General features: G+C 35.5%; 1 protein-coding gene across 2 annotated transcripts in view; it reads left to right on the forward strand.

The window, feature by feature from the left end:
* The window catches only part of LOC100877207 (neural cell adhesion molecule 1), a 349,161-nt gene that overhangs the window by 201,118 nt on the left and 121,337 nt on the right, over nt 1-26,706 (forward strand). For both annotated transcript variants that reach the window (XM_076536766.1, XM_003703377.3), the window contains 3 exons: nt 9,948-10,077; nt 22,004-22,215; nt 23,029-23,346. In XM_076536766.1, coding sequence (XP_076392881.1) covers nt 9,953-10,077; nt 22,004-22,215; nt 23,029-23,346 — 655 coding nt within the window. In that variant the 5' untranslated portion in view covers nt 9,948-9,952. The remainder of the gene's footprint in view (nt 1-9,947; nt 10,078-22,003; nt 22,216-23,028; nt 23,347-26,706) is intronic.

Here is a 26,706-nt window from a genome sequence, read left to right on the forward strand (position 1 = left end):
TTTTCGTAAACACTGCACACAGCAAGGGTGCACAGTTTAGGACTATGGACATAAACTTCTTTAAGGAAAGATATATTGGCGTTATAAAGATGTGCTTTTCTGGCCTGTTAAAAGGCTATTGTCAATAGTTAAGAATGTCAAACTGTAGAGACATCCATGTGGTCTTGAAGATCCGTTTGAAATTGCAAGAATAAAGGTTTGACAAAACACCCATAAATATTACGCTAATTATATTCCGAGTGCTTCGGAACAATGACTGAATACATAATTTATCATATTATTCAGTACTATTATTTAAATAAAGAATTTATTTGTTTTATTCAAATAAAAAATTATTTGGAAATGATTTTCTTGAATTTCGCAAAAAATGAACATTTTTTTTTGTGTTATCTCTGAAATAAAAGTAAGGTTATCAATATATTATATTCAAATAAAGTCTGTTTTTAATGCAGTATCGCCAAAAAATAAACGCGTATAATTTAACTTATAATAATCTGATGCATTTTTTCCTCAAACCCGTAACAAAATATGTTACCGAAGCTATTATCATGAAGGTATTTCGTGGGTCCCTTATACAAAAATTTGCCAGATCACAAAAATAATTCTTTCTATGAAACATCTCGTGTTACGAAATAGACAAATGCGAAAGAAGAAATTCCTCGAGCATCGAAAATTTCATAGACATCCTGCCTCGCAGTCAAAAAAAAGTGAACCATACCCTCTGCCACGAAAATAAATTTGTTCCAAGAAATAAAACAGTGAATTTACCACTTCATACTCAAGTGCACCTACAATCCAGCCAACTTATCGCCGACTTCATTTACTCTGGGGATGAAATTTTTTGGTCCGTTCTGCGAGTTCACGTCGAGGAAACGTCTGCAGTGACAAGCGTCACGCTCGCCTAGCGAGGAACAATTTCATTTACCACAGAGAGAAAAATGGCGGTTAAATTCCGCATCTAGATATAGTCATACATTTTCTTCGGATCGAGAGGACGAGAGAAGAATCCGCGCGTGCAGACAACTTGAACATCGGAAAATGCTGGAAAATGGAAAACAGTGACAAGTTGCTTTTCAAAAGTCTTTCTATTAGCACGTTCAACGCGGATTCCATTTTTATGCACCTCTTGATCGATCGTTGTGTAACTCTGTATTTTCTCTTCTGACGGATATACTTTATGGTTACATTTTACGTCGGAAGCCGTTTCTTATGGATCCATTTTTCAACATCACGTTTTATAATCGCATGATGTTTGTTCATCATCAGATTTAGTTATATATTTGGATACAATGCAGGCTTTCTTTAAATGACATGTATGTAAAGTTGGCAATTTTTGTATTTCTGCATTACTAAATTCTTAAATTTTTATATTATTGAATTAGAAAATTCCTAAGTTTCTAAATATTTACATTTGTGTACATTCTCGGATAAATTTTTTGCTTTTAATCTCCATCTTGGCAGTCTTACGTTCGCTTCGTTATCCCGAGATAGAATAGTTTGGTTATCGACAGCGATTATCTATTACCGACAGTAGCACATTACAGTATTGCCTCGAAACAAGCCACACGCTTGGGACCGGCCAGTTACTTATTTCGAAGGTGGTATGCTATTCGGCTTGCCTTTGTTCCCGAGCGCGACGACGGCGATCGCCGAGAAAAATCAGGGGGTTGAGTGTAGCGGTAAACTACACTGCTGGCCAAATTAACGCACCACTTTCTTTAGCCGTTTCTTTCTTTACGTTCTGTTGGAGGTAGGACTTTGAAATTTTGAGGATAGTTGGACCCATGGGTTATCTCAATGCTCCAGGAGCGCCATTGTTGCCTGCCACCCCCTTGCGGTATCGGCGACCCCTTGAATGTTGGGGGGTCGAAAAACCGAAAAAAGGCTCTGAATTCGACAGAAAAAAGAAAAAATCCGAAATTTTTTTACAGAATTAGGTTCTTTAGGCTGCGGCCTTTCCGAAAATGCCCGGCTCAACCGCCTGCGACACCCCCAACCCCCTTCCTAATTTTCCGCCCCTCCCAAAGGAGCGGTTTTTTCGATTTTGCTCAAACTTTTACCGAAGCTTCCTCTCAACCTCAGTTATACCTGGTAAAAGTTTGGTCTCGTTTGCACCAACCCCTTGGTCGCTACACGCTGTCAAAAACCCACCCCTTGCTGTTTTTTCATTTTTTTCACAGTTAAAATTCAATTTTGGACCTGCAGTTCACGAAAAAACTTGTGTCCGTGCCAACGGTATCGTTCCTGTTGATGGTTTGGGCCTGGTGTGAAACCAACCCCCGCTGAGGGGGTTCCTACTTCCAACTCTCTTAATCCACCCCCGGGGGTGGGCGGGTAAATTGGGTGCATGCGATCGATTGAGGGATCATTGGAGCATTTCTGTACAAATTTTCAAGTCGATTTCTCGAACCATTCTCGCGCGATATGCAAAAAAGTGGAAATTTTGAGATTTTTTCAACCCCAAGTTCACCTAGCAGCCACGACTTATTGGAGGCAGTTGGCATCCCGCGGATTGGCCTCTCACAAAGTTTGAACACTCCTCTCTTCGATCTCAGAAGGTGCAATCACTCACATGATCCACACAGCCTCCAGCGATGCCGCGAAGATACCATGTCACCGTCGCGTCGTGTCGGCCCAGGCGAGTGCCGGCGGCGCGCCCGGGTGGAAAGCAAATCCTCGGGCACGTCTCCGAGTGGTGGGAATGTCAACCGGAAGCGCTCGGAACGATAGAATTACCAGCCGCTCAAAAAGACTCATCGAAAAATCACAGCATTCCACACGCCAACACATAACAGACAATTTTTCAAACTCATTTGGTTCACATTTCCAGCAGTTTTGTTGGTTTCTTTTTGGACAGGGTATCTTCGCGGCATTGCTGGAGGCTGTGTGGATCATGTGAGTGATTGCACCTTCTGAGATCGAAGAGAGGAGTGTTCAAACTTTGTGAGAGGCCAATCCGCGGGATGCCAACTGCCTCCAATAAGTCGTGGCTGCTAGGTGAACTTGGGGTTGAAAAAATCTCAAAATTTCCACTTTTTTGCATATCGCGCGAGAATGGTTCGAGAAATCGACTTGAAAATTTGTACAGAAATGCTCCAATGATCCCTCAATCGATCGCATGCACCCAATTTACCCGCCCACCCCCGGGGGTGGATTAAGAGAGTTGGAAGTAGGAACCCCCTCAGCGGGGGTTGGTTTCACACCAGGCCCAAACCATCAACAGGAACGATACCGTTGGCACGGAAACAAGTTTTTTCGTGAACTGCAGGTCCAAAATTGAATTTTAACTGTGAAAAAAATGAAAAAACAGCAAGGGGTGGGTTTTTGACAGCGTGTAGCGACCAAGGGGTTGGTGCAAACGAGATCAAACTTTTACCAGGTATAACTGAGGTTGAGAGGAAGCTTCGGTAAAAGTTTGAGCAAAATCGAAAAAACCGCTCCTTTGGGAGGGGCGGAAAATTAGGAAGGGGGTTGGGGGTGTCGCAGGCGATTGAGCCGGGCATTTTCGGAAAGGCCGCAGCCTAAAGAACCTAATTCTGTAAAAAAATTTCGGATTTTTTCTTTTTTCTGTCGAATTCAGAGCCTTTTTTCGGTTTTTCGACCCCCCAACATTCAAGGGGTCGCCGATACCGCAAGGGGGTGGCAGGCAACAATGGCGCTCCTGGAGCATTGAGATAACCCATGGGTCCAACTATCCTCAAAATTTCAAAGTCCTACCTCCAACAGAACGTAAAGAAAGAAACGGCTAAAGAAAGTGGTGCGTTAATTTTGGCCAGCAGTGTATAATGTAATCGGTCGAGCAGCGATGTTATTCTTTAGACGAGGACAGAACATAACATGCTTTCCTTTTTTAATACTAGTAAAAGTTCGTGAATGGAACATGAACATAATACAGTACATATTGCCTCGAAACAAGCAACAGTTTCGACCTTCGAAATTAACAAATTTTTATCCCTACTAATTTGATTGAAGTCCGCCGCCGAGTGAGAAAGCATTATGTTCTATCCTTGTCCAAACAATAACAGCGCTCGGAAACAAACGTAAGCCGAATAGCATACCACCTTCGAAATAAGCAACTGGCCGGTCCCAAGCGAGTTGCTTGTTACGAATCAATGTAGAATCAGATGAATGGAACACACTCCAATTCCTAATTTGTCACACTTCACCTTATTTTTTTACAATTATGTGAATATTAACATACACCTATATATGTATGTGTTGTGTTATTATTGCTATTGTAGTTTGTTGAAATAAAATAGTTTAAAAAATATTCATGTCCACAAACGGTAGGTCATCGCCGTTATTGCGACAATAAAGCAATTTGGAAAAAATTACGGTTGAACGAGTAGCTAGTTTTATTACCATTTCGGTGTGCATAGTTCATATAGTATTATATATTGTATATAGTGTATGATACTTAAATAATTTTTCCTTCAACTTTTTTTTATTTTTGTTAAATAAATTAATTAAAATTATAAATAAAAATGAACCTTCATTTAAAAAAAAAGCATATTGATATAATATAATTTCGGAAAATATACTTTTCATAATACGACAGAATCGCCATGCATCAGAGTGAGAAAACAATATATATGTTCTGTCCTCTTTCCACGAAACTGTTCGGTCGACCGTGAAAATTTATGACTTCTTCGGTTTCGCAGACTCCTTCTCGGATCTTTCACTCGGCAGCGGACTTCAATCAAAGAAGTGGGGATAAAAATTTACTAATTTCGAGGCTCGAAACTGTTGCTTGTTTCGAGGCAATACTGTATATACCAATTATATGTATCGAGATCAATCGTCAGTAACCAGTATATACAGGGTGTCCCACAATTACTGCAAGAATCGTAGGTGGGGCGATTCTGAACAACTTTTTCCTTTGTCAAAATATTGGTTGAGGCTCCATTTTCGAGTTATTAGCAAAAAACACTGACCAATGAGAGCGCGCATAGACCGGGCACGCAACAGCATGAGCGAAAGTTTCGAATATGACGGCCGATCGTCGTCGTGAACAAACGTGTCGATACCGTCGGTATAATGTCGGTATATCGTGGGTATTATTTTATTTCATTCGAATAAATGTATAGTTCTCTATGGCAATTTCCATGACGCTACGTACTACGACGTCGCCTCAAAATTCCTGGGACCAGCGTAAATCCTAGAGAAGGATAGAGATATAATTTCTATTTACAGCATTATTAGATATTAAACTTATTAATTAACTAAATCAATCAATACACATAAAGTTAACCAGCATTATACTATTCATAGCCAGAACCAAAATTATTTTCTTGAACTAAAAAGCTGTAAATCGGAATATTATACTATGGAAAATTCCACGAGCAGTGTATGCTTATACGTATAGACCCGGTCCTTGTACAATTCGTGCGCAATTCATAGAAAAGGACAGAAAATGTATTTTTCGTTTGTATCAGAACAATTCAATTTTTATAACGGTGAAAACGCACAAATTTATTTCGATTATCGCATAACAAACGTATTATAATTTAGCCCTGTAGCGAGTGATAGACAAAACAATTTGACGATTTACAATATCAAATCAAGTATCAGTATTCCAATCAAGTAACGAAATATTTGATCAAGCAATGAAAGTCTTTGCATAATGTCAAAATATGAAGTCCGCAACGACAAATACGAAGTAAACGCGCAATGGCAAAATAAAGTGCAGTCCGTACTGGCAAATACGAAGTAAATCCCGTAGTGACAAAATATAAAGTGAAGTGTGGGCCCCGGTGCCCTCGCTTATTTTATATGTTTCACTCCCCTACGACGTCTCCTAGCAACTACCCGATTTCATCGAAATCTGCCACGTGCCCTCCGTCGACCTTGGCTTCGCGGTTATCCCTCTACGACCGAACAGCCGAACCTCGCGATGCCACCCGCCCTTTGCAGCCGAGCCGCCACGCCACGCCACGCGTCGATACCGATGTCGCGCCGGCACTTGCCGGTATCCGCCATCAAACGGAGCGGTCCGCACCTTTGTACGCGTTTCTGGAAAATTACGCGTCAGGAGACGTCGCCGAGGAGTGTCTTTCTTTTCTGCCGAAGTGCGCACCAAGGTTCGCCAGCATTCCGCGGTAGATCAAATACTTATTAATTGGCGTTTTACATGGAATTTCAGAGCATATGCCATGTGCCACTTTTGCCACGTGCCATTTGCCACGTGCACCACGCACGTGTACATTTCTTAGAAAAATTAATTATCTATCGGCATCAAGTGCGACCGATCCCGCAGATAGCTAGCCGGAGCGCGGGGCAAGCAAGTTCGCCCCCGCCCGAGTTCTCACCTCTCCCGAGCGGAGTGGCCCTCGGTGTTTTGGTGAGCACCACCACTCCCGGGCGGATTGGTTACCCCCGGTGCTATGATGGTGTTTTTCGTGCCGAAACACTCATGATGCTAGACGAATACGGCCACAGGTTTCCCCGTGCATGTAGGGCTTCGAGGCATGGAAACCCGCCATGACTACTGCTTTTGACCAGTCGCCCCCGAAAACTCCGCTAAATTCGTTAAATCTTCTGTACACTTTTAAATTCTCATTTTATGCTCTGAAATGCCTTGTTCGACTAGTTCTATCCGTAACATCTTTAAAACAACATTAGACTACTATTTTTGTATCAAAACGTTAACTATTAATTAAAGTGCGACGTTAACAATATAATTAAATTATTCGCTTTCACAATTAATGTCTAATCACGAATTTATACGAAAATTATATATTTTGACGTCACAGAAATTCCAGGAATTTGACAAACCTGCGGGTATAAAAGGCCGTGCGAAACCCGCCCAGAGAGCAGAACAGTCTTCGAAGTCGAACGAGTTAGAAGTCTCCTAGATAAACATCCCAAATTTTTAGATTTAAATTTTCGAATATCTAAGTTTTGAAATTCTCAAATTTTCTCAAGTTTTAAATTTACACATTTTTATTTTCACTTTTTTCAAATTTTTTAGTTTCACAATTTCTAAAGTCCAATATTTAAAACTCTATCAATTACAAGACTACAAGTGGAAAATATCATCCTATTAATTGCCACATTATTTACATAGAACTGAAATTAACTCTTATTAACTATGCTTGCATTATGACTATATTTTCTACCAATATTTGAACAAAAATACATTTGTAAATTGAAATCATAAATTAGCGAGGATTCTATTTGTTACTTGCAATTGTTATGTAATAAATTCATGTATAATTAGATTTTAAATAGATTAATTTTAAAATTGTAATATTATAACACCAACGAAAACGAACCGCTTTTATAAGATGCAGAAAAATTTCTGCATACTTGCATGAAGATCTTCAATCTGTAAGGCGATTATTAAGATTTTCAAATTAATTAGGTGAAGATTGTAATCAGAAAAGTTTAAAATTCTCGTAACTCATCTAATTAGACTCTATTTTAAGAGTTAGTGGAGTTCCAAGTACTAGTTACTTACAAATTTTTAAGAGACTTTTTTCATGCTGTAATTGCTACTTTACTGTTTCCTTTTACGCTTTTTGTTTTACCGAGGTCAGAGATAAATTTTGCAAGAAAATTAAAGAACCTCGTGACACAGAAAATATAATATGGATGTAACATTTTTGGGTAACAGAGAAGCGTAATATGAGCTTCACAATTGTGCAAAATGTCACTGGAAATAACAGCTTTGATGATACAGAGACATAATTACCCATTCTTTCATAATTATATAATTACAAGTCTTTCATAAATATTTGCTACCTTCTCGACGACGTTCATCAATTTCATCGTAACTTTACTTGCCTTCCGTAGCTGGCTCTATGGGAACACATGATGGCTTTGGTAAGCAAATAAAAGTTTCAGGAAGTAATTTTCCCGAAAGCATTATAGCGTATTACATGGTATACGAGTACGCCATTTTGCGTAAACTACTGGCATTTGTCAGTCCAAACGTCTCAACGAACTTTCCAACAGTTCATCTCCAGATATTCATCCTACTATCCATCCCGCCGCAGTGTTCAGATTTCGAGGTTCCATCTCGAAGTTACAGAGAAGTATCAACGTCTTGCTGAAGATGGAAATCCGTAGAATCGAGGGTTGTTGCGATCGACCAGGGAACAAGAAAGTAACAGTCGCGGTGATCGATGAGATCCTTGGGAGCGATCGGTCATCGAGCGTCCTTGAAACGATCGCTGATTTCGACTGACAACCAGGGCAGACACGTCAGCCATGAAAGATAAGGGTTGTCGGTGGTATGTACGTTAGCGAGTAGCTCGTTAAAACGTGATAACTCCATCTACATGTAAATCTAATCGGGTAGACGAGGCCGTGAGGACATCAAACCCCCGTTAACCACCGTCTACACCATCAGCCGGCAAGACGACTTGGCGGTGAACAACTTAAGCTTGCTTGGAAAGCCACGACCTTAACCGTCAGCGCGTACGTCACCGCTAAATTCTCCTGTAATGAGACCTAATTCCGAACGATGTCTTTGTGACTTCTGCAAAGCACCTTAGCTATGTCTCTGACAGGATTCTTGTTCGCTTCTGAAACCACTTTACCCGGAACGAATGTGGTTAATTATTGCTCGCTCTAACTGTCCCTGATAATCTAATTCGTATTTAACGTCGACAGTTTACACATTTCACGTAATTCCATTAAGATGAGTACGTTCGAGTTTCTACCGAAATGTACTGTTTATTTTTGTTGGAGACAAAGTAGATTCTTGAATCGCCTTTATTAGAAAATGGTGATTTGTATATTTAATGAGGATAGAACTTAATTTACTCGATATAAGACAAAATTAGATATCAGGATTTTACTTTATGTCCTGTCTAAAGCTTCTGTTCTGGAAAAATTAAACAAAAATTAAAAACTGTCAATACTTGTATGCTAAACTATACCAAACTATGCCAACCTTTATATATTTATATTTATCTTTCGATGTGATCAAAGCAAAAAGATCAAACACGCTGATCTCGATTTTTCTAAGTTTTACCCAATCGTTTCATTACTGTAACAGCGACACTATAACATTCTTATATGAAGAGTTTTCAAAAAATAATTTTTATTTTTAGATGTAAACAGTGACAAATTATGAAGAAGTGTAGATCTTGTTTAATTATTATTGTAATTATTCGACAGATACGTTAACAATTGACAATATTAAGACGAGTAAAAGAAGTTGAACTACTATGCCCGCTCTTTATTCAGAGATCCTTAACAGTATAAATTAGTAGACCTAAACTGGAAACTTCAAGAGTACTAAAAGTGTGGGATAGTTTATTACACCTAAACTCCGAATGCGTCAGGAGTCTTGTTCATTATACTGCAAGGGGTTAAGTTAATTTTATTTTATACTTCCCTGCGTAAATGTTTCATTAGATCATAGTATAAATTTATATTGCGTTTATTGTCTATAATTTGTGATAAATCAAGAAATTTAGAAAATGTACTTTCGATTCAGTAAATTATACTGCTATATTTATTTATTTGAATTTAAGTCGAATGTACCATTAGAGGGAGAACAAAATCAATTCTTGTATTGTTTCAGAATATATATAATGTATATACACATGTATAATTAGTAACATCAAAAGACTTTGAAATCGTATAAATTCTCTTAGTTTGTTTTTTTTTCGTAAATTCAATAGCAGCGGAAATAAGCTATGTATTCAACTTAAGGGAAATATTCTGTCTGGACATCATTATACATATCATTTATTTTATTTTATTATACGTTTTTTTATCAAGAATATTTGTAGCTCCATATTCTTCTAAGCAACTTTAGCAAAGCAAAGTTATTACAAGTTACGTTCACACGGAATTCCTCTTTTCTTATAGAGTAAGAATTAATAGAATTTAAAACTTGACTGATGTTATAAATTTAGATTATATATACATTCTGCATACCTTCGTACGCTTTCATATTTTGTTAATAATGTTTGATTTTGCTTGTTTTACAGTTTCGATGGTTACCGTCAGTGGGGTAGTAGGGAACAAAGTGCAACTACCTTGTGACATCCGTCCTTCTGACAAGGACGACGTCAACATGGTGTTTTGGTACAAAGAAGGAGTAGAAGAACCAATCTACCGGTGAGTTGTTTTACGTTACTTTCGCGTGACATAGTCAACTATCAAAGAAGACCTACAAAACAAGCTAAATCTCTTAAAACACATTATTAGTTATTATTTTGATATTGTTGCTATATTAATGTATATCGTGATGGACTCAATGTGAGACTTTAAAATTAAAAATAAAATGGAAAACTTAGCAAACAAACGACAAAATATGATGGAATATAGTATACACCAATTATTCATCTCTTGTAAAAATCAGCACAGATCACAAGAGAAACATCTTAACAAATCTTGTAATTTGAAATAAGAAACTCGTGAACGTTTGACCAGTTTGACAGAATTACTATTAAATGTAAATGTAAATTGACTCTATTAAAAAATTTTTAAAGAATTTCTTTGAAGAAATTCTTTTCCTTTTTTTAACATATTACTATACTTTTTTTTAAAATGTTGGATGCTTGTACAAACATTTTAACAGATTCTTCTATATTTCGATACAGTTTCGTACCATGTTTTAAAAAGTCGGATATCCATTCAAATATTTTAACTTAATATTATACCGTTCTTTAAAATATCAAAAGATTATCACAAGCATTTTAACGTCCGTTTCCACCATTTTTACCACAACCTCTGAAACATCTTGTAGAAGCAGATGATCCCGAGAAGATCAAATAACGAGTCGAATAGATATAAGTATCTTTCAGAAAGCGAACAAATCTGAAAGACCCTGAATCAACCGAGCGAAAATTCCCAATTCATTAGCGAAGCTAAAAGAACCCATCCACCGAGTGGAAAAACATCGCGGTCGGCCAGTTAACATCTAAAATTCTCCCGAAGCCCGATAATCCGGGAATATAAATTACCGTGAAGAAATGAAAAGGGAACGGTACTAGGGTCGTGGGTGGGATGCTGGTCCAGAAATTCCTAGCGTTATTTTCCGTGGTGAACTTCATTTGCTTCCTGACTCGCTATTTCGCTTCCGCGGCCCGTGAAATTTTGCATATAGAATGGTGCCCGCCCGCAGCCCCTCTGGCTCGGCTCTTCGACAAGAAACCATGGCGTCGGGCTTTAGAATAGATTGTCGACGTTAGTACTCGTCGGGTCATATTTAAGAAATGTAATAAGGTGTAAGATATGTGTTGAGAAGGCAATGCATCGTCTGGAGGCCGTACCACTTTCCTCCCTCCCCTCCATGCGAGGATGAATCGGATAGTCGAGGGCATAGGTCGTCGCCTGTTGTAAAGTCAGTTTAATCCTTGCCACGAGAGGAGAAACTTTAAATTTAAAGGCAGACAGCCACCCCGTGTATCCTCTCGACGAGTACCCACACCCTAACTTCACACCTTCTTCCGGGTGTAGCAGTAAAATATTTATTACGGGACATACTGGTTCGCTTATCATACGTGCGCCAGACAGTTAAGGAAACGAAATGGCGAGACCACCCGTGCATGATCGCGAATACCATTTCTTGCTATCTTTCTTGCCGTACGGTATTCTTCGAGGGGTAACTACGGAAAGGTCTGTTAAGTTTCATGCGAGAAATTCAAACCCGACTTGAGATGTTAAAATATCTGTTCAGTGATATGGAATGGGGGTCAGGAAATTAGGACTCGTGAGTTAGGTTATAGTTTTGAAGACTTTGGTAAATTATACTTACTGACAAATGATTTTATTTATCGGTGAGTGCACACGAATTATACTGTTACAAACTTCTAGTGATAACGCACGACAGGTGTCAGATAGGAGAATTATATTGTGTATATATAGCGTACGTATGTGACGCACACGCAACTAATTCTCTTTCACACATTACTTTATACTGTCCATTGCTGTTGTAACAGCTTTAGCACGTTCATTGTATACTCAGATACTGCAATACTCGAATATTTTAATACTATCGAATTCAGAAGCTTGAAAACTTGAAAATTCGTAACTTTACAAATTTGACGTTTTACATATATTTCTAACTTCGTATATTTTGGATTGTCCGATTTCTGAAATCTCAGTTTCCATTTTATTACATTTCCAAATTATTAAGTTTCCAAATTTTTAAGTTTCTACATTACCAAATTTATAAATTGCTAAATTTCTGAATTTCCACGTTTTCAAATTGCTAAATTTCTGAATTTCCAGGTTTTCAAATTTCGAAATTTCTAAATTTTCAGATTTTCAGATTTCCAGATTTCCAGATTTCCAGATTTCCAATTTCTCAATTTCTAAATTTTCAGATTTCCAAATTTCACAATTTCTAAATAGTCAGATTTCCAAATTTCCAATTTGTTACTTTTTCAAAACTCCAAATTTCTTAATCTTTTAATTTCCTAATTTCTTAATTTCCAAATATGAAAATTTGAAACCAGCATGTTCAGAAATTAAAATCATACATTTAACTAACTACTATTTTCAATTACATCCATGCATTTCATTATTCTGAATATACAGTACATATTGATTAGTACATGATTTAAAATACATGAATTATGACAAATTTTAGGTTATGTCGCGAATGCTTTCAAATCTAATTATGTACAAAAAAATGTAGAAATATACAATGTCGGAAAATATATAAACAAATAGTATACATACTGTTATTGAACTATATAATTTTCTAAAACATTTAACCGAAGATGTTAAGTACACATATGTTAGTTACTACAGCACATTAAAACAACAGTAATTTCGTTTCAATTCCGGAGCGTATTTAGTTTCAGACTCGTTACACTAAAAGAGAATGTTTCTTCATTAAACAGTTAAACATGTCCCATAAACTCGTTGGCATCGTTACACACTAGAGTAATAATATATCTTTAATATCACAGAAAATACTGTTCTTTCTTTCTGCATTTATTTGAAATCTCATTAATACATTTCTTATTTATCAATTTTACATTTATGAAATTTATCTGGCTTACTAAAGACCAATTAAATAATAATAACGAAAGCATATTCTTTATTTTACAATGGAATATTAAGTTCAGGTTACAATTACTGCATAAAGAAAGATGTTTCATTGTATGAATAAAGTTTATTGCGTTTTAATAACTGTAACAAATATTCATATGCGTACCAACTGTATTCTATTATCGATTTCGTATAACTGCAACTAATACAATAACATAAATATTGTAATATGATTGTCATTCTGTGCTATTCTGTTTCGTTGCCTGTGAATTCATGGGATCGATTGTGTTTAATTTCGTACACCGTTTTATACATTAAAATTTATAACGTTTACTTTTATAGCAATAGATGTCTATTTTACCGTTCAATAAATACTTTACATTATACAAATTAACACACATACATTTATATCAATTAATACATTGTGTAATACACTTTTCTTTATAATTTCTGCAAAAACCTCAATATACAGTGTGGCTCACCACATTTTGCCATCTAGATTTGCGTCATTATTATTACTCATAGCAAACAATGTTTCAGATGAAGCTGAATGGTTTTGAGAGGGGCATATGCTGGTGGTATATTTTTTTCGTAGGTGGACGTGTAAAGGACATATGAAGGTCATTAATGTTTTTTTAAATGGAATCATATATTTTTTGTTGCATCAGCTGATAATCCTTCATATTCTTTACAAAAAAGTATTAATCTCTTTATGTAAAAAAATCATTAGTTTAGAAGATATTTTAATTTTAATGCCCATTTACAGAAAAGGTTCAATGTGACGACCATTTGCATCAGAACATTTTCTGAATCGAGAAATTAATGACTTACCAACATTCCGTAGTGTATAATCTTTCTGCATGTGTAGCACTTTTCCCAGCTTCAAAATGAACTGATAACACGTCTATCTTTTCTTCTTTAGAATACTTCATTATGAAGTGATAATTCACCGTATCGTCGTATTCATCGTATTAGAGACGTAACAGAGACTAAACTTCACTATTACTGCGTAACAAAAAAAAAAAAAACTCACAATTCGTTTGGTGACACGTGACCTCTCAAATCATGTAGAAAAATATTTGCTGTTCAGTTAGGGCAATTCATAATATTGACCAGAAAGTCACGATTTCCTAACAAGTTAGAATTAAAATATCTCCTAAATTAATGATTTTTTCACATAAATAGATTAATACTTTTTTGTAAAGAATATGAAAAAGTGTCAGCTGATGCAATAAAAAATATATGATTCCATTTACAAAAACATTAATGACCTTCATACACATCCTTTACATGTCCACCTACAAAAAAAAATGTAGCACCAGCATATGCCCCTCTCAAAACCATTCAACTTCATCTGAAACATTGTTTGCTATGAGTAATAATAATGACGCAAATCTAGATGGCAAAATGTGGTGAACCATCCTGTATGAGTGTTACAAAAACTTGTATATATTTAAAATTATACGATTTAATGAAATTATTACTATCTAAAGAATTATTATCTACTTCAACAATATTTTAATAATAAAACACAAAATTGTTACCTTTAAAATATTGAGTTTTCAAATCTTGAAACTTAAAACTTTTTAACCTAAAAATATGAAAGTTTGAAAATTTAAAATATTAAATGTAAAATAAATTAATTAAATGTAAAATGTAAATATATTTTGTGAAGTTTATCATGTATAATATTATGTTCTTTTGTGCAAACACTTAAATATATAATTATTGCAAATTTTTCATGTAACTTTTTTAAATCTGCTTACATGACCAAATATTGTAATCAATGAGTACAATAAAATTCAACATTTATCAACGAAACGAATAAAGTAATTTTTATTTTGTATGAAAATATTGTGCCTAATATTACATTTTTGTATTCATTCCACATTTCTTAACTTTGATTTTAATTCGATGTTGAAAATTGTTTGCAACATTAAAAATGTAATATTATCCTTAAATTAAACTTAAATGTGATTACGCATCAAAATTTATCCATTGTAATTAATTTTGTTAATACTATATCCTACGAATAATATAAATATTTGGTCAGTTTTCTCTGTAATATTTGAAATCAACTTCAGGAGCGTGATTTGAATTTCTAATTTTGCTTTCGATCTTTTCCCATTCCTTACACGTTATTCCCGCTTAATCTGGTTTTTAATCATATTACATCGATTTATTCTGCCACTTGAACGTTTCCTCGCTTATTTAATTCTCTTCATTACCGGATTCACCCTTTTCATTTTCTTAGACGACCTTGTTTCTTCGTTTTGCTCTTGTTCTTCTTCGTCCCCTTCCTTCATTTCCGTATTTAGCTTCTCCATCTTTGACTTTTTATGAAATCTTCTGTAATATTTGCCAGTTCTCTGAATAGCATCTTGGATTACTCTTCGGGGACATCGTTTCACAGAATTGAATCTGTCCAATTCTGTTCACTGTCCCCCTTTGGCAACATTTAAATCGTATACATTATACAATGAATCGTTCTAATATCGTTTCTTCATGAAAAGATTGACAGTCCGTCAATAAATTTACATAAAGCGTAAAGGCAATCATGATAAAACATAGAACGAGATTTAGTTTAATGGAAATATTTCAAAGGCGCGGAATAAAATTATACGCGGAAATTACACAGAAAATAGGATAAATAATACAATTCCGATATTTATGATTTCCGCATTTCGAACCTTCCAAAATTGTAAATCTCAAACTACTTACCTGAATTTTTAAATCTCCAAACACAATTTTTAAATTTCAATACTTCAAAAATTTCAGATTTCTGAATCATCAAATATGTAAATTTACATATGGTCAAATACATAGTCTCAAATTTTTAAATTCTGAATTTCCTAAGTTTCAAGTTATTGGTCGTTCAAATTTTTCAAGTTTCTTACATTTCTTAAGTTATTTAAATTTCTCAAAATTTCCAAATTATCTTATCTTAAATTATTATCTTATTATCTTATCTATTATCTTATTAATTATTATCTTTAAATTATCTTAAATTATTATATAAAATTTCCAACTACCTTTAACTCTTAAATTCATATACCTCAAATGTGTAATTCACATATCTCTATTTTGACAAATCACAATGTTTCCAAAATAATTATACTTCTGAACTCTAACGTCCCTAAATAACGACGACACAAACTTCTCAGTGCCCAAATTTCTTGATCCGCAAATCGCGAAATTCACGTATCCCAAAATTCCCAAATCCCAAGATTTCCAAATCCCAAGGTTCCCAAATCCCAAGATTCCCAAATCTCAAGATTCTCAAATCCTAAGATTCGCAAATCTCAAGATTTCCAAATCCCAAGGTTTCTAAATCATAAAATTTCCTAATCTCAAAATTCCAAAATCCCAAGGTTTCTAAATCATAAAATTTCCAAATCTCAAAATTCCCAAATCCTAAAATTCCCAAATTCTTATTCATCCATACTCTTAACTTACCGTCAAATCTTAAAATTCCCAAAAATGCTTAAACATGAACGAATTAATTACCTCTGTCTCTTTACATGTCATATTTCTCATAAACGCCATATTTAGTCTTAATTATACACATTCGCCATTTATCAGCACAAGAAGTGTGTTTAGAAAAAACCTAATTTATGCTAGTTTATGCATACCTAATGACTCGTGAAGAAATATAACAGTATAAAATATACATAACGCATGTCAACAGAAGAATATAGCATAATTATTTGAAGAAAAGAGCATGAACCCAGTATTTTATTGACCAAACAAGAAACAATGCTTTAACGTCAACCTAATTTATTCTAAAACCACTAAACGAAGCCACTAAATGTATACACCGTCCATAAAACGGCCCAAGAGACTAATAAACGTTCTAGGAAAGCAACAACTAACACATTGGGCGTTGGAGCCCGCTTCCTACGACATCATTCTACTCCGACGATCATAACTTCGATCGAGCGCACCGTGATTTCGACTAAAAACGCAGGCATCGTGGATCTAGCTTGATTTCCATGCATCCTCGCGTTCATGCAGAACGGAGCATGTTCAGATAGCGATTTTTCGTTGAAAAATCACATGGTGAATGAGCGAAGGGTGATCGAGGAGGCACGCGAGGGATATAGCGATCGATTGAAGCGAAAGCCCGAAGACTGATGCCAGAAATCGCTTTGGAGGGTTATCGCTCGACGAAAGCCGATCGAAGAAACGAACGGGTTATATCTATGGGTCGTTCGAGCCCCGACGGAAGGTCGGTGATTTTCTGGAAAGAGAGAAGGAAGGTTCAAGCTGTGTGCAGGAACGATTGCATCTGCACGGCGGCGCTCGAAGGGCCGGCATCCTGCTAGCAAAGCAACCGTACGGACGTCCGGGCGGCGGCAGCACGTCACGGAAGCGCTTTCCTCGTCTGCTGGAAGTGCGAAGTGGAAGAATTAAATCGTATTTCAACGTCAATGCCGCGAAAGCAGGCAACAGAGTGGGATAGCTTTGGGAATACTCAGTCACGAGCGGAAATCCGAACTCCCGTGCAGTCGTGGAACGCAATTTAACTTTTAGTCGCTCGTGAGGAACCGTTGCCTGCTATACTCGCTCTCCAACGATTCTCTCTTCTTTCACCCATTCGCCTTACCCTTGATACCGTGTACAGAGAGAGAAAGTTTACTCTTCATCCTCTTTCTACAGCGCCGTACATTACTATACCCCCCTTGTTTTTACTAATCTAAGTTTTTGGAAATTGTGGCCAATATATGTTAAATACTAATTTGTAGTGTGTAAACAAGAAATTATATACAAATTTGGTGTACTGACGATTTTGATCTTTCTGACATTATTGCTTCTAATCAGGCTATATACTGTACATAAAATACGTAGCACTTGAGATTTAAACATCTATTCATTTAATTTAGATTTGTGAAGGTTTAATAAAGTTTATTATGAATTGTATTGTATTAAAGAAATTGTGACAGTACTAAAGTTATGGCCTTCCTTAGAAAATGACAAAGAAACAAATGCAGACAGCGTCATAAATATCGTGCGTTGTATAAGTATACTAAATACTAACCTATGTGCTTTTGTCAATCTGAGTTTTCAGCTGAAAATTATGGTCAATATTCGATAAATATTAATTTGTAGTTTGTAAACAATAAATTATGTAAAAATCTGGTGTACTGACAAACATTCAGCTGATCTATATAGAAACTATTTTTCTGGTGTTTTATAAATGTTCTAACCATTTGAATAAAATTGTACAACACTATCACTGTGAAAAGAGATACACAGATAAATAAATAATTCTTTATTGTAGACAAATAATTTGTCTCGTTATTACCGATGTGAATCATATAATGAAACTTGGATTTGGAATACTATCAGGCTTTTTACTATATTTTATACAAGACTTATACAAGAAGTATCCAACATTGTTTCATGTGCCAGCTATTGCAAGTTTCGATTCATCTACAATGTATTAAATAATTTATTTATAAATTTATTATAAATTAGCTAAGTTTTTGTAAATATCGCTAGTTATTGGAATATTTTATTAACATTTCTATGTCATTTTGCGTCTCTCAGCGTGCACCATTCGTATACCGAAATATATTTAACAATAATAACAATGGAAGTTATAAAGAAATAATGAAAATTTTATAGTCAAGATATTGCTACAATCATGTGTGATCGTGGCTTTCTTGTTTATCTCAAGCAGACACTTAGAAGACAACTTGAACACTTCTTCTCACCATGACTATGTCTTCTACTAACGTAATCAGCAATAGAACTTTTTGAACGACCTATTTGCTTCGCAATGTAGCCGTAACCTTTGGCTTTAATACGAAAAGCGTTGGTCATGGCTTTTTCACTCTCTGAAAATTCCTTTCCACGATGAATTTCACTTTCTAACCTTTATAAACGGATCTTATGAATATAGAATGAAAGGAATGAAGGTAACATAATGAATTTGTTTGCTTATGAAACTCAATTGACGCCGACATAAAGAGAATATGCGAGGTTGGTATTTATGAAACACCTGAAAAATAGGATTTATGTAAGCTTATTTTTTAACACGCCAACTTTTATACAACTTACTGTTTATTACTTAATATTTAAGGAATCAAATTTCGTATCAAAAGCTCATATCATTAAAAATATGAAGGATTGGTACATTTAAATGATTCCTAAAAATGAGGTTTTATGAAATTTAGTTTAATATTTATGTTAATTTTGTTTTACACAACTTATTATTTGTGCATTACGAATTAGTAGTAAATGAATACTGGTTATAATTTCTTATCAAAAATTTAGATTATTGAAAGTGTGAGGGATTTATATATTTGTGCAACGAACTGTATATTCTTGCGAAGCATCCGTCTCGTTCTGGATGTGAAGACTTGTGTTGTTCGCCGCCACCGGATGCTTAATATGCAATCACGCAACAGAGACGACTCCCTAGATGACTCCATGTATGATGCCTTCTCATCCTGTCGGATTATAATTTTGCTACGCTTCTTGCCAGCTGATTCTTCACGGTCTGTGTAAAGATCTTAAATCGGCCGGACGAGAGTGTTCATATCCTGCTTCGTGAAGTTTAATGGATACGGAAAAGCGTAATGGTGGATGTTTCTTTCTGACATGCTAGTTGCTCAGAAGAAACGGATTCAGAACATGCTTGAATAATTTAATTCGCTACAGCTTTCGTCCATCAAACGCGAAATCTGGATATGGAAGCGGATCTAGCAATTCAGTTGAAAGGTTTCTTCTTACACGGTGAAGATTACTTATGTTTGAAAGTGCTCGAAGAAATTGGCTTCGGGAAGAGATAAATGTATGTGAAAAATATGTGGAAAGACTCGATGATATATGATGAGTGGTCTTGTGTAAAAAATTTATATTATTTTTGTAAATTTACAGATTGTAAAATGTATTTGTTTAGAGATTTTAACTTCATTTATTTGTTTAGAGAATGGATTTATTTATTTAGGGAATGTAATTTTGCTTGTATACTTGGAGAATGTAATTTAATTTATTTATTTGTAGAATTCCATATTAGGTATTTGAATAATCTTCAAATATGAGTTTAAAATGAAATGAAATTATTTGAAAATAATGAATAATTTCTCTCTTAATGAAAATATATTCGAAAATGTTTGTAATCGCCCATCATTGATTCACAACATTACTCATTGTCCTTTTTATTCTTTTATTTACTGTAGCTATGTTAACCACTGATAATTTTTCGTTTCTATTTATACGACACCTATCATTTCATCTCTAACAGTGCTGTACTGCACCTAAAAAAAGGAAAAAGATCAATAATATCAAAGAATCGGTCTTTACAACAGTAAACGCTTGTACCACAAATTTAAAAATCCCGTAGTAATTTTTAAGAACCATATTGACTTTTATCAGTAAAGTTCTTCAACAAATATTACAGTAATAGTCAAGTCCTAAAACTTCTTATTTATTGATTACCATACCAAATCAGTTAAAAATATTACTAGGTTTTCTAATAAATCTTGCCGAATATTTTCACAATATTTTGTTATATTTATTATTTGTATTTTCATCTAGATGAAAATTCTAAATAATTCTAAATATGACAGATCCGTAAAAATATTCAAGTGCCAGCTATATGTAGATGACGTGGCAGTCGAAGTGTCAAATTGTTGATGTTACTTAATACTAATACTAATTAACTGTGCCAGATTTTATGTATATGATTATACGATATCGAATTTCTAAAATTTATGTTTTATTCTATCACTGCTAAGTTGTCGTTAATATTTAATTAACTGTATACAATTTCGTGTATCTGTGTCTGCGTCGTGACATCTGAATTCTAAAATTTGTTTTATTCCGTCGCTGCTAAATTGTCGTTGATACTTAATTAAGTGTATAACATCTTGTGTATGTGTATCAGCGTCACGATATCCCCGTGAATAATGGTCGTAAGTTTCTCGAAGAAGACGTTTCACTTGATGTCAAATCAGAAATGGAAGGAACGATAATTCATTCTACATTCATGTTGCCGACGATTCTGAAGGTAGAATTGTTGAGGAGCTGAAGAGCAATAAGGCGTACTGGGAGCCCAAGCGAGCGTGTTCTCTCAACTTTGCACGTGACACCAGGCAAAGACTGAGACGAGAGACGTCGTGAAAGGGCATTGTCGACTTCGTCGTCTGTCGGATCTTCCAGATTACAAGTGCTGGTTTCATGAAAATTCCTGTCTCACTTCTGTAGGATTTTAGTATTAACTTGTACCCTTGCCTTACAGGAACGTCCTTGCGAAGAAGCAGATACGAATTCCTCGAGGCACCATTCTCTTCGCCATGGTGCTAATCTAGAATGCTTTAATAAATTTCGTTCTTCAAGTTTTACGCGTAAAAATGGATCGAGATTTTATCGGTAGTTACGCTCGATCCTTCGCAAGGTAGAAAATAAATTAGATATTGACGGATGATTTATTGCGTCTTTGAGTCTAATTAAAGGTTTAATAAACCGATAATTAATTTAACACCATAGATTCGCAGTACTTATAAATGAACACAGTTTTTCACTGTAATCGAATATTGATTGCATCTACTGCTCTGTGTGTAGGCAATTATCTTCGAGAAAAATAGTAAAAAAGATGAAGCGCGTTATTCGATTAACGGAATATCTGAAATGCGTTGTGATAAATTGTATCCATTATGTAAGGTGAATGTTGAAAAATTTGTTTATAAAATAAGTGTTACACATACGATACGAATTTTTACTTTTTTTGTTAACGATCAGATTTTTTTACTCTCCATAATTTCGTATAAATTATTTCACGCTATTTGATACATTGAAAAGTTACTTAAAACTTTTGTTTCTTTTGTTAAAACTTTAGTCTCTTTTTGATAACTCCTGATACACTCTTGGATTTGTCATATATTTAACTATAGCATTTAGGGTGATGTTTTTATCTTCGTATCAAAGAGTTATTGTTACTTGTATAATTAAATAAATAAATTCCGTAAGCAATATTAAATAAAAAGAAATCGAGTTTGAAGCATTACAAAAAAACACATTCTTCTGATTTCAGTTTCGACGTTCGTGGTCGTCGATCGTTCAGCAATGCTCACCTTTGGTCGTCGCCGACGGCATTGGGACCAAGAGCTTTTTTTATCACGGCGTCGAGTCCTGCTCACCTCAGCATCGATCGACTGGAAACCAGGGACGAAGGGATCTATCGGTGTCGAGTGGATTTCAAAAATTTGCAGACAACACATCAAAAAACGAACCTGACCGTTATAGGTGAGTTGTGTATCTCAACTTATTCGCTAAAAAGTTTTTCATAAACTAATTAGTTAAATTTCGTTTTGGAATATCATTTTCTTCTAACTTTTTTTGCGTGATCTGATACTATATTATATTCAATAAATATAGGTGAAATGTAATGATTTTAAACATTGGAATCCATTGGTGCAGAATGTATATCTTGAGTAATGAAAATTAAAAAGATGATAACCAAAACGAAATTTAGTCAAGTAAATTGTTATTTTAATTTTCAAATTTAGTTTTCTTAAAAACAGAATCAAATGCGACAAAATGTTATTCTTTAACAAGTAATGTTGAAGAAAAAATGACTTCAAGAAAATTCATCAAACTTTCCAACTAGAGTTCTTGAGTTAACCGTTAGTAGCAAAAGTACCTTTCAAGTGAAAAGGACTAATAAGAGAAATATGCATTCGAATTCGATTTCATTTCTAGCTCATTACGCTACCGTAACAAGCCAGACAATGAAACAATTTCTAACGAGTCACTTTTGTATCTGTGCTATCCAAACTCGACAGCCTCAACGTTTGCATAAATTTGACAAACGCTACACCGGTTTATAGAATTGTTTCATCTATCTTCCTATTGACGTGTAATCGGCGCCGTCGACAAAAGAGTATTCAGCAAATGCTAAATCATTCGCATCAACAGAATTCAATTGGCTCTAATCAATCTTTCATGAGTAAATCACAGCGGCACGCATCGAACGCATAGATCACCCATTCTCAACCGACAGACAAATAATCAATCCGCGTTTCCGCTGATTCAATCATGCACCCTGTGTTCGCGCAGTGCCTCCGTCGAAGCCGGTGATACTGGACGGGACGACGAGGGATATTTCGAGGCTGGAGGAGCCCTACAACGAGGGGAGTGACGTGAACCTGATTTGCGAGGTACGAGGTGGCAGGCCGCCCCCGAAGCTGACGTGGTACCTCGAGAACACCGTGATAGACGAGTCCTATCACTACAACACCGAGTCAGGTCTGACGGTTAACCGCTTGTCCTACCCTAAAGTTGGACGGCAACACCTCAAGGCTCGGCTGATTTGTGAGGCCAGCAACACTAACCTGGTGCAACCGCAAACCAGACTCGTCATCCTCGACGTCAATCGTAAGTTCATTTTATTGTAAGATAATTAAATCTTTTAGTACCATGGGTACATATGTACATTGAAAAAAATTAATTCATCACTTTTTGCTATTGACACCAATCTCACTATGGTCCTTGACGACTATTCGACATAGAAGATTGGAGATATAATTACATGAGGATGCAAGGATTTGGGGATTTTGGAAAGAAAATGGTTTCTTTCCTTTCTTACCTTCTTTTTCCAACGATAAAGAGTACATGCAAAAATTCGACTATTGACTGGCAACGCTACTGACGCCAGTTATTGGCATAATCCGAACGCTTTTATAGGAAAACGAAACTGACAGAAAGCACATGGCCTACCGTAACCGTTTGTCGTTTTTGATTTTTCTAATGTTATCACGTTTAACCAGATTGCGACACAGATACTATTAGAATGTAGTACATCGTATATAAACATTCATTTGACTAATATTTGTAAATATTAAAATAGAAAACCACGAACAGTATTTGGAAACGCAGTCAGAAGAAAGTTATTGAGGGCCTTTCTTAGAAAACAACAATTGAACAAACGCAGACAATGTCATAAATATTGTGTAAATATTCCAACACCCTTTGCATTTACTAATCTGAGTTTTCGATTGAAAATTATGGTCAATGTGAAATACTAATTCGTGATGTGTAAACAACAAATAATATAAAAGTGCTTGGCGTATTAACAGAAATATTTAGCAGACTTACGCAAGAAGTAATAGTTAAGCGTTCTACATATAAATATAAATACCATTTAAGAAAAAATTTTTAAATGTGGAAAAAATGTAGAACTTGCTAATTTCATATTTAGAGTTTCTGAAGTTTTCTCTATGTACCTTTATCTGATAAAATTATTCTGTCTCGACCAAAGTTAATTAAATTGTGGTATTTTTTGTCATTAATGGAACCTATACTTCCGTAGCCTATCTTGAAAAATAATTCAAGGTCAAATGAAGCGATAAATAAACACTTTTATATTTAGAATATAGGACATGGAGGGTTAATTACGAGCAGGATCATTTTCCAAAGTCAGGCCTTTTATATTTTCTTTTTCATCAAATATTGAGTGAAAATATAACCTCCTAACAGAACATGGTTAAAAATTTTGACTATTTACTTTCAAATTTTCATATTTAAAATGTTAGAACAAGATTATAAATTATTTTGCTATTTGGCTATTTATATTTTACTATTTGAATTTCATCGGGTAATATTTTATAATATTTATACAATAAGAAAAATCGTTAACAAGAAATAAGAGAAGACATTTTTGCATTAAATACTTAATACTCACAATATATTGAATGTGAATATATTTATTTTTTTCTTGTAATTCGAAAATTTATCGGAAATAGCAAATATACTATACTTTCTGACAGATAAATTATTTATTGAAAAGAACTAGGGGAATTATACAAAATAAACTATCGAGAAGAACTAGTAGAATAATGCAACATAAATTATCGAAAAGAATAATGGAATAATACATCATAATTGACCTTCATTGTGAAAACTGATACTTTTTATAGTCAGACACAATCATACAGATAATGCGGATTATTAATCGCAATAGCACTTAATCTTTCAATTTTATCTTTTAATATGTTAATGTATGTCATTATCCTAATATTATAAGCCCCAAAAATTCATTTCATGTGCGTTTCTCGCCAATAATTAATTTAATTAAATTTGGAGTAGCGGTCACGTATGACCACCGCGTGGTCAACGTATTAATTAATTATTATAAAATTAATTAAAATTGGTTCATTAGCTCTATGAAATAAATCAAATGAGTTTCATTTTAAATTATAGGAATTCAAATTAAAATGTTTCTTTTATTAATGTTTCATATGTATCAGAACAATTCAATTTTTATGACGGTAAAAACGCACAATTTATTTCGATTATCGTATAACAAACGTATTATAATTTAGTCCGATAGCGAGTGATAGACAAAGCAATTTGATTTACGATATCAAATCAAGTATCAGTATTACAATCAAGTAACGAAATATTTGATCACGCAATGAAAGTCTTTGCACAATGACAAAATATGAAGTCCGCAACGACAAATACGAAGTAAACGCGCAATGGCAAAATATAAAGTACAGTCCGTAATGACAAATACGAAGTAAATCCCGTAGTGACAATATAAAGTGAAGTGCGGGCCCCGGTGCCCTCGCTTATTTTGTATGTTTCACTCCCCTACGACGTCTCCTAGCAACCACCCGATTTCTTCGAAATCTGCTACGTGCCCTCCGTCGATCTTGGCTTCGCGGTCATCCCTCTACGACCGAACCGCCGAACTTCGCGATGCCGCCCGCCCTTTGCGGCCGAACCGCCGCGCCGCGCCGCGCCGATACCGATGTCGCGCCGGCACTTGCCGGTATCCGCCATCAAACGGAGCGGTCCGCACCTTTGTACACGTTTCTGGAAAATTACGCGTCAGGAGACATCGCCGAGGAGTGTCTTTCTTTTCTGCCGAAGTGCGCACCAGGGTTCGCCGGCATTCCGCGGTAGATCAAATACTTATTAATTGGCGTTTTACTTAGAATTTCAGAGCATATACCACGTGCACCACGCACGTGTATATTTCTTAGAAAAATTAATTATCTATCGGCTTCAAGTGCGACCGTTCTCGCAGACAGTTAGCCGGAGCGCGGGGCAAGCAAGCTCGTCCCCGCCCGGGTTCTCACCTCTCCCGAGCGGAGTGGCCCTCGGTGTTTTGGTGAGCACCACCACTCCCGGGCGGATTGGTTACCCCCGGTGCTACGATGGTGTTTTTCATGCCGAAACACTCATGGTGTTCGACGAATGCGGCCACAGGTTTCCCCGTGCACGTAGGGCTTCAAGGCATGGAAACTCGCCATGCCTGCTGCTTTTGACCAGTCGCCCCCGAAAACCCCGCTAAATTCGTTAAATCTTCTGTATACTTTTAAATTCTCATTTTATGCTCTGAAATGCCTCGTTCGGCTAGTTCTATCTGTAACACCATATAAAAGTCTCACACTTTTATCATAAAAAAAATTAATCTCTGTAACTGGGAAATAAATGATAATTTGATTTATCTTCATCAAATATTTACTGTTTATTTTACTTACTGCTATTATATCTTTTCTTATTGTTTAATAAAATATTTCCATAGAATATCGTATATTGGAAAAATATGACAGTAGAATCGTATGTGGCAGGATACACAGACAACATATTATTTCGATATATCTTTCTGTCTCTGGAAATATTTGTCGTGTTATATTCTCTGATTTCTTGCTCTCTTCTCTTGGTTTCATTTTGAAACATCATTGTTCTAGTAATTTCATCGTTGCTTTTCCATATTCAGGCAACTTC

This window comes from Megachile rotundata, chromosome 10 (assembly GCF_050947335.1).
Source record: "Megachile rotundata isolate GNS110a chromosome 10, iyMegRotu1, whole genome shotgun sequence".
Lineage (NCBI taxonomy): Eukaryota > Metazoa > Arthropoda > Insecta > Hymenoptera > Megachilidae > Megachile > Megachile rotundata.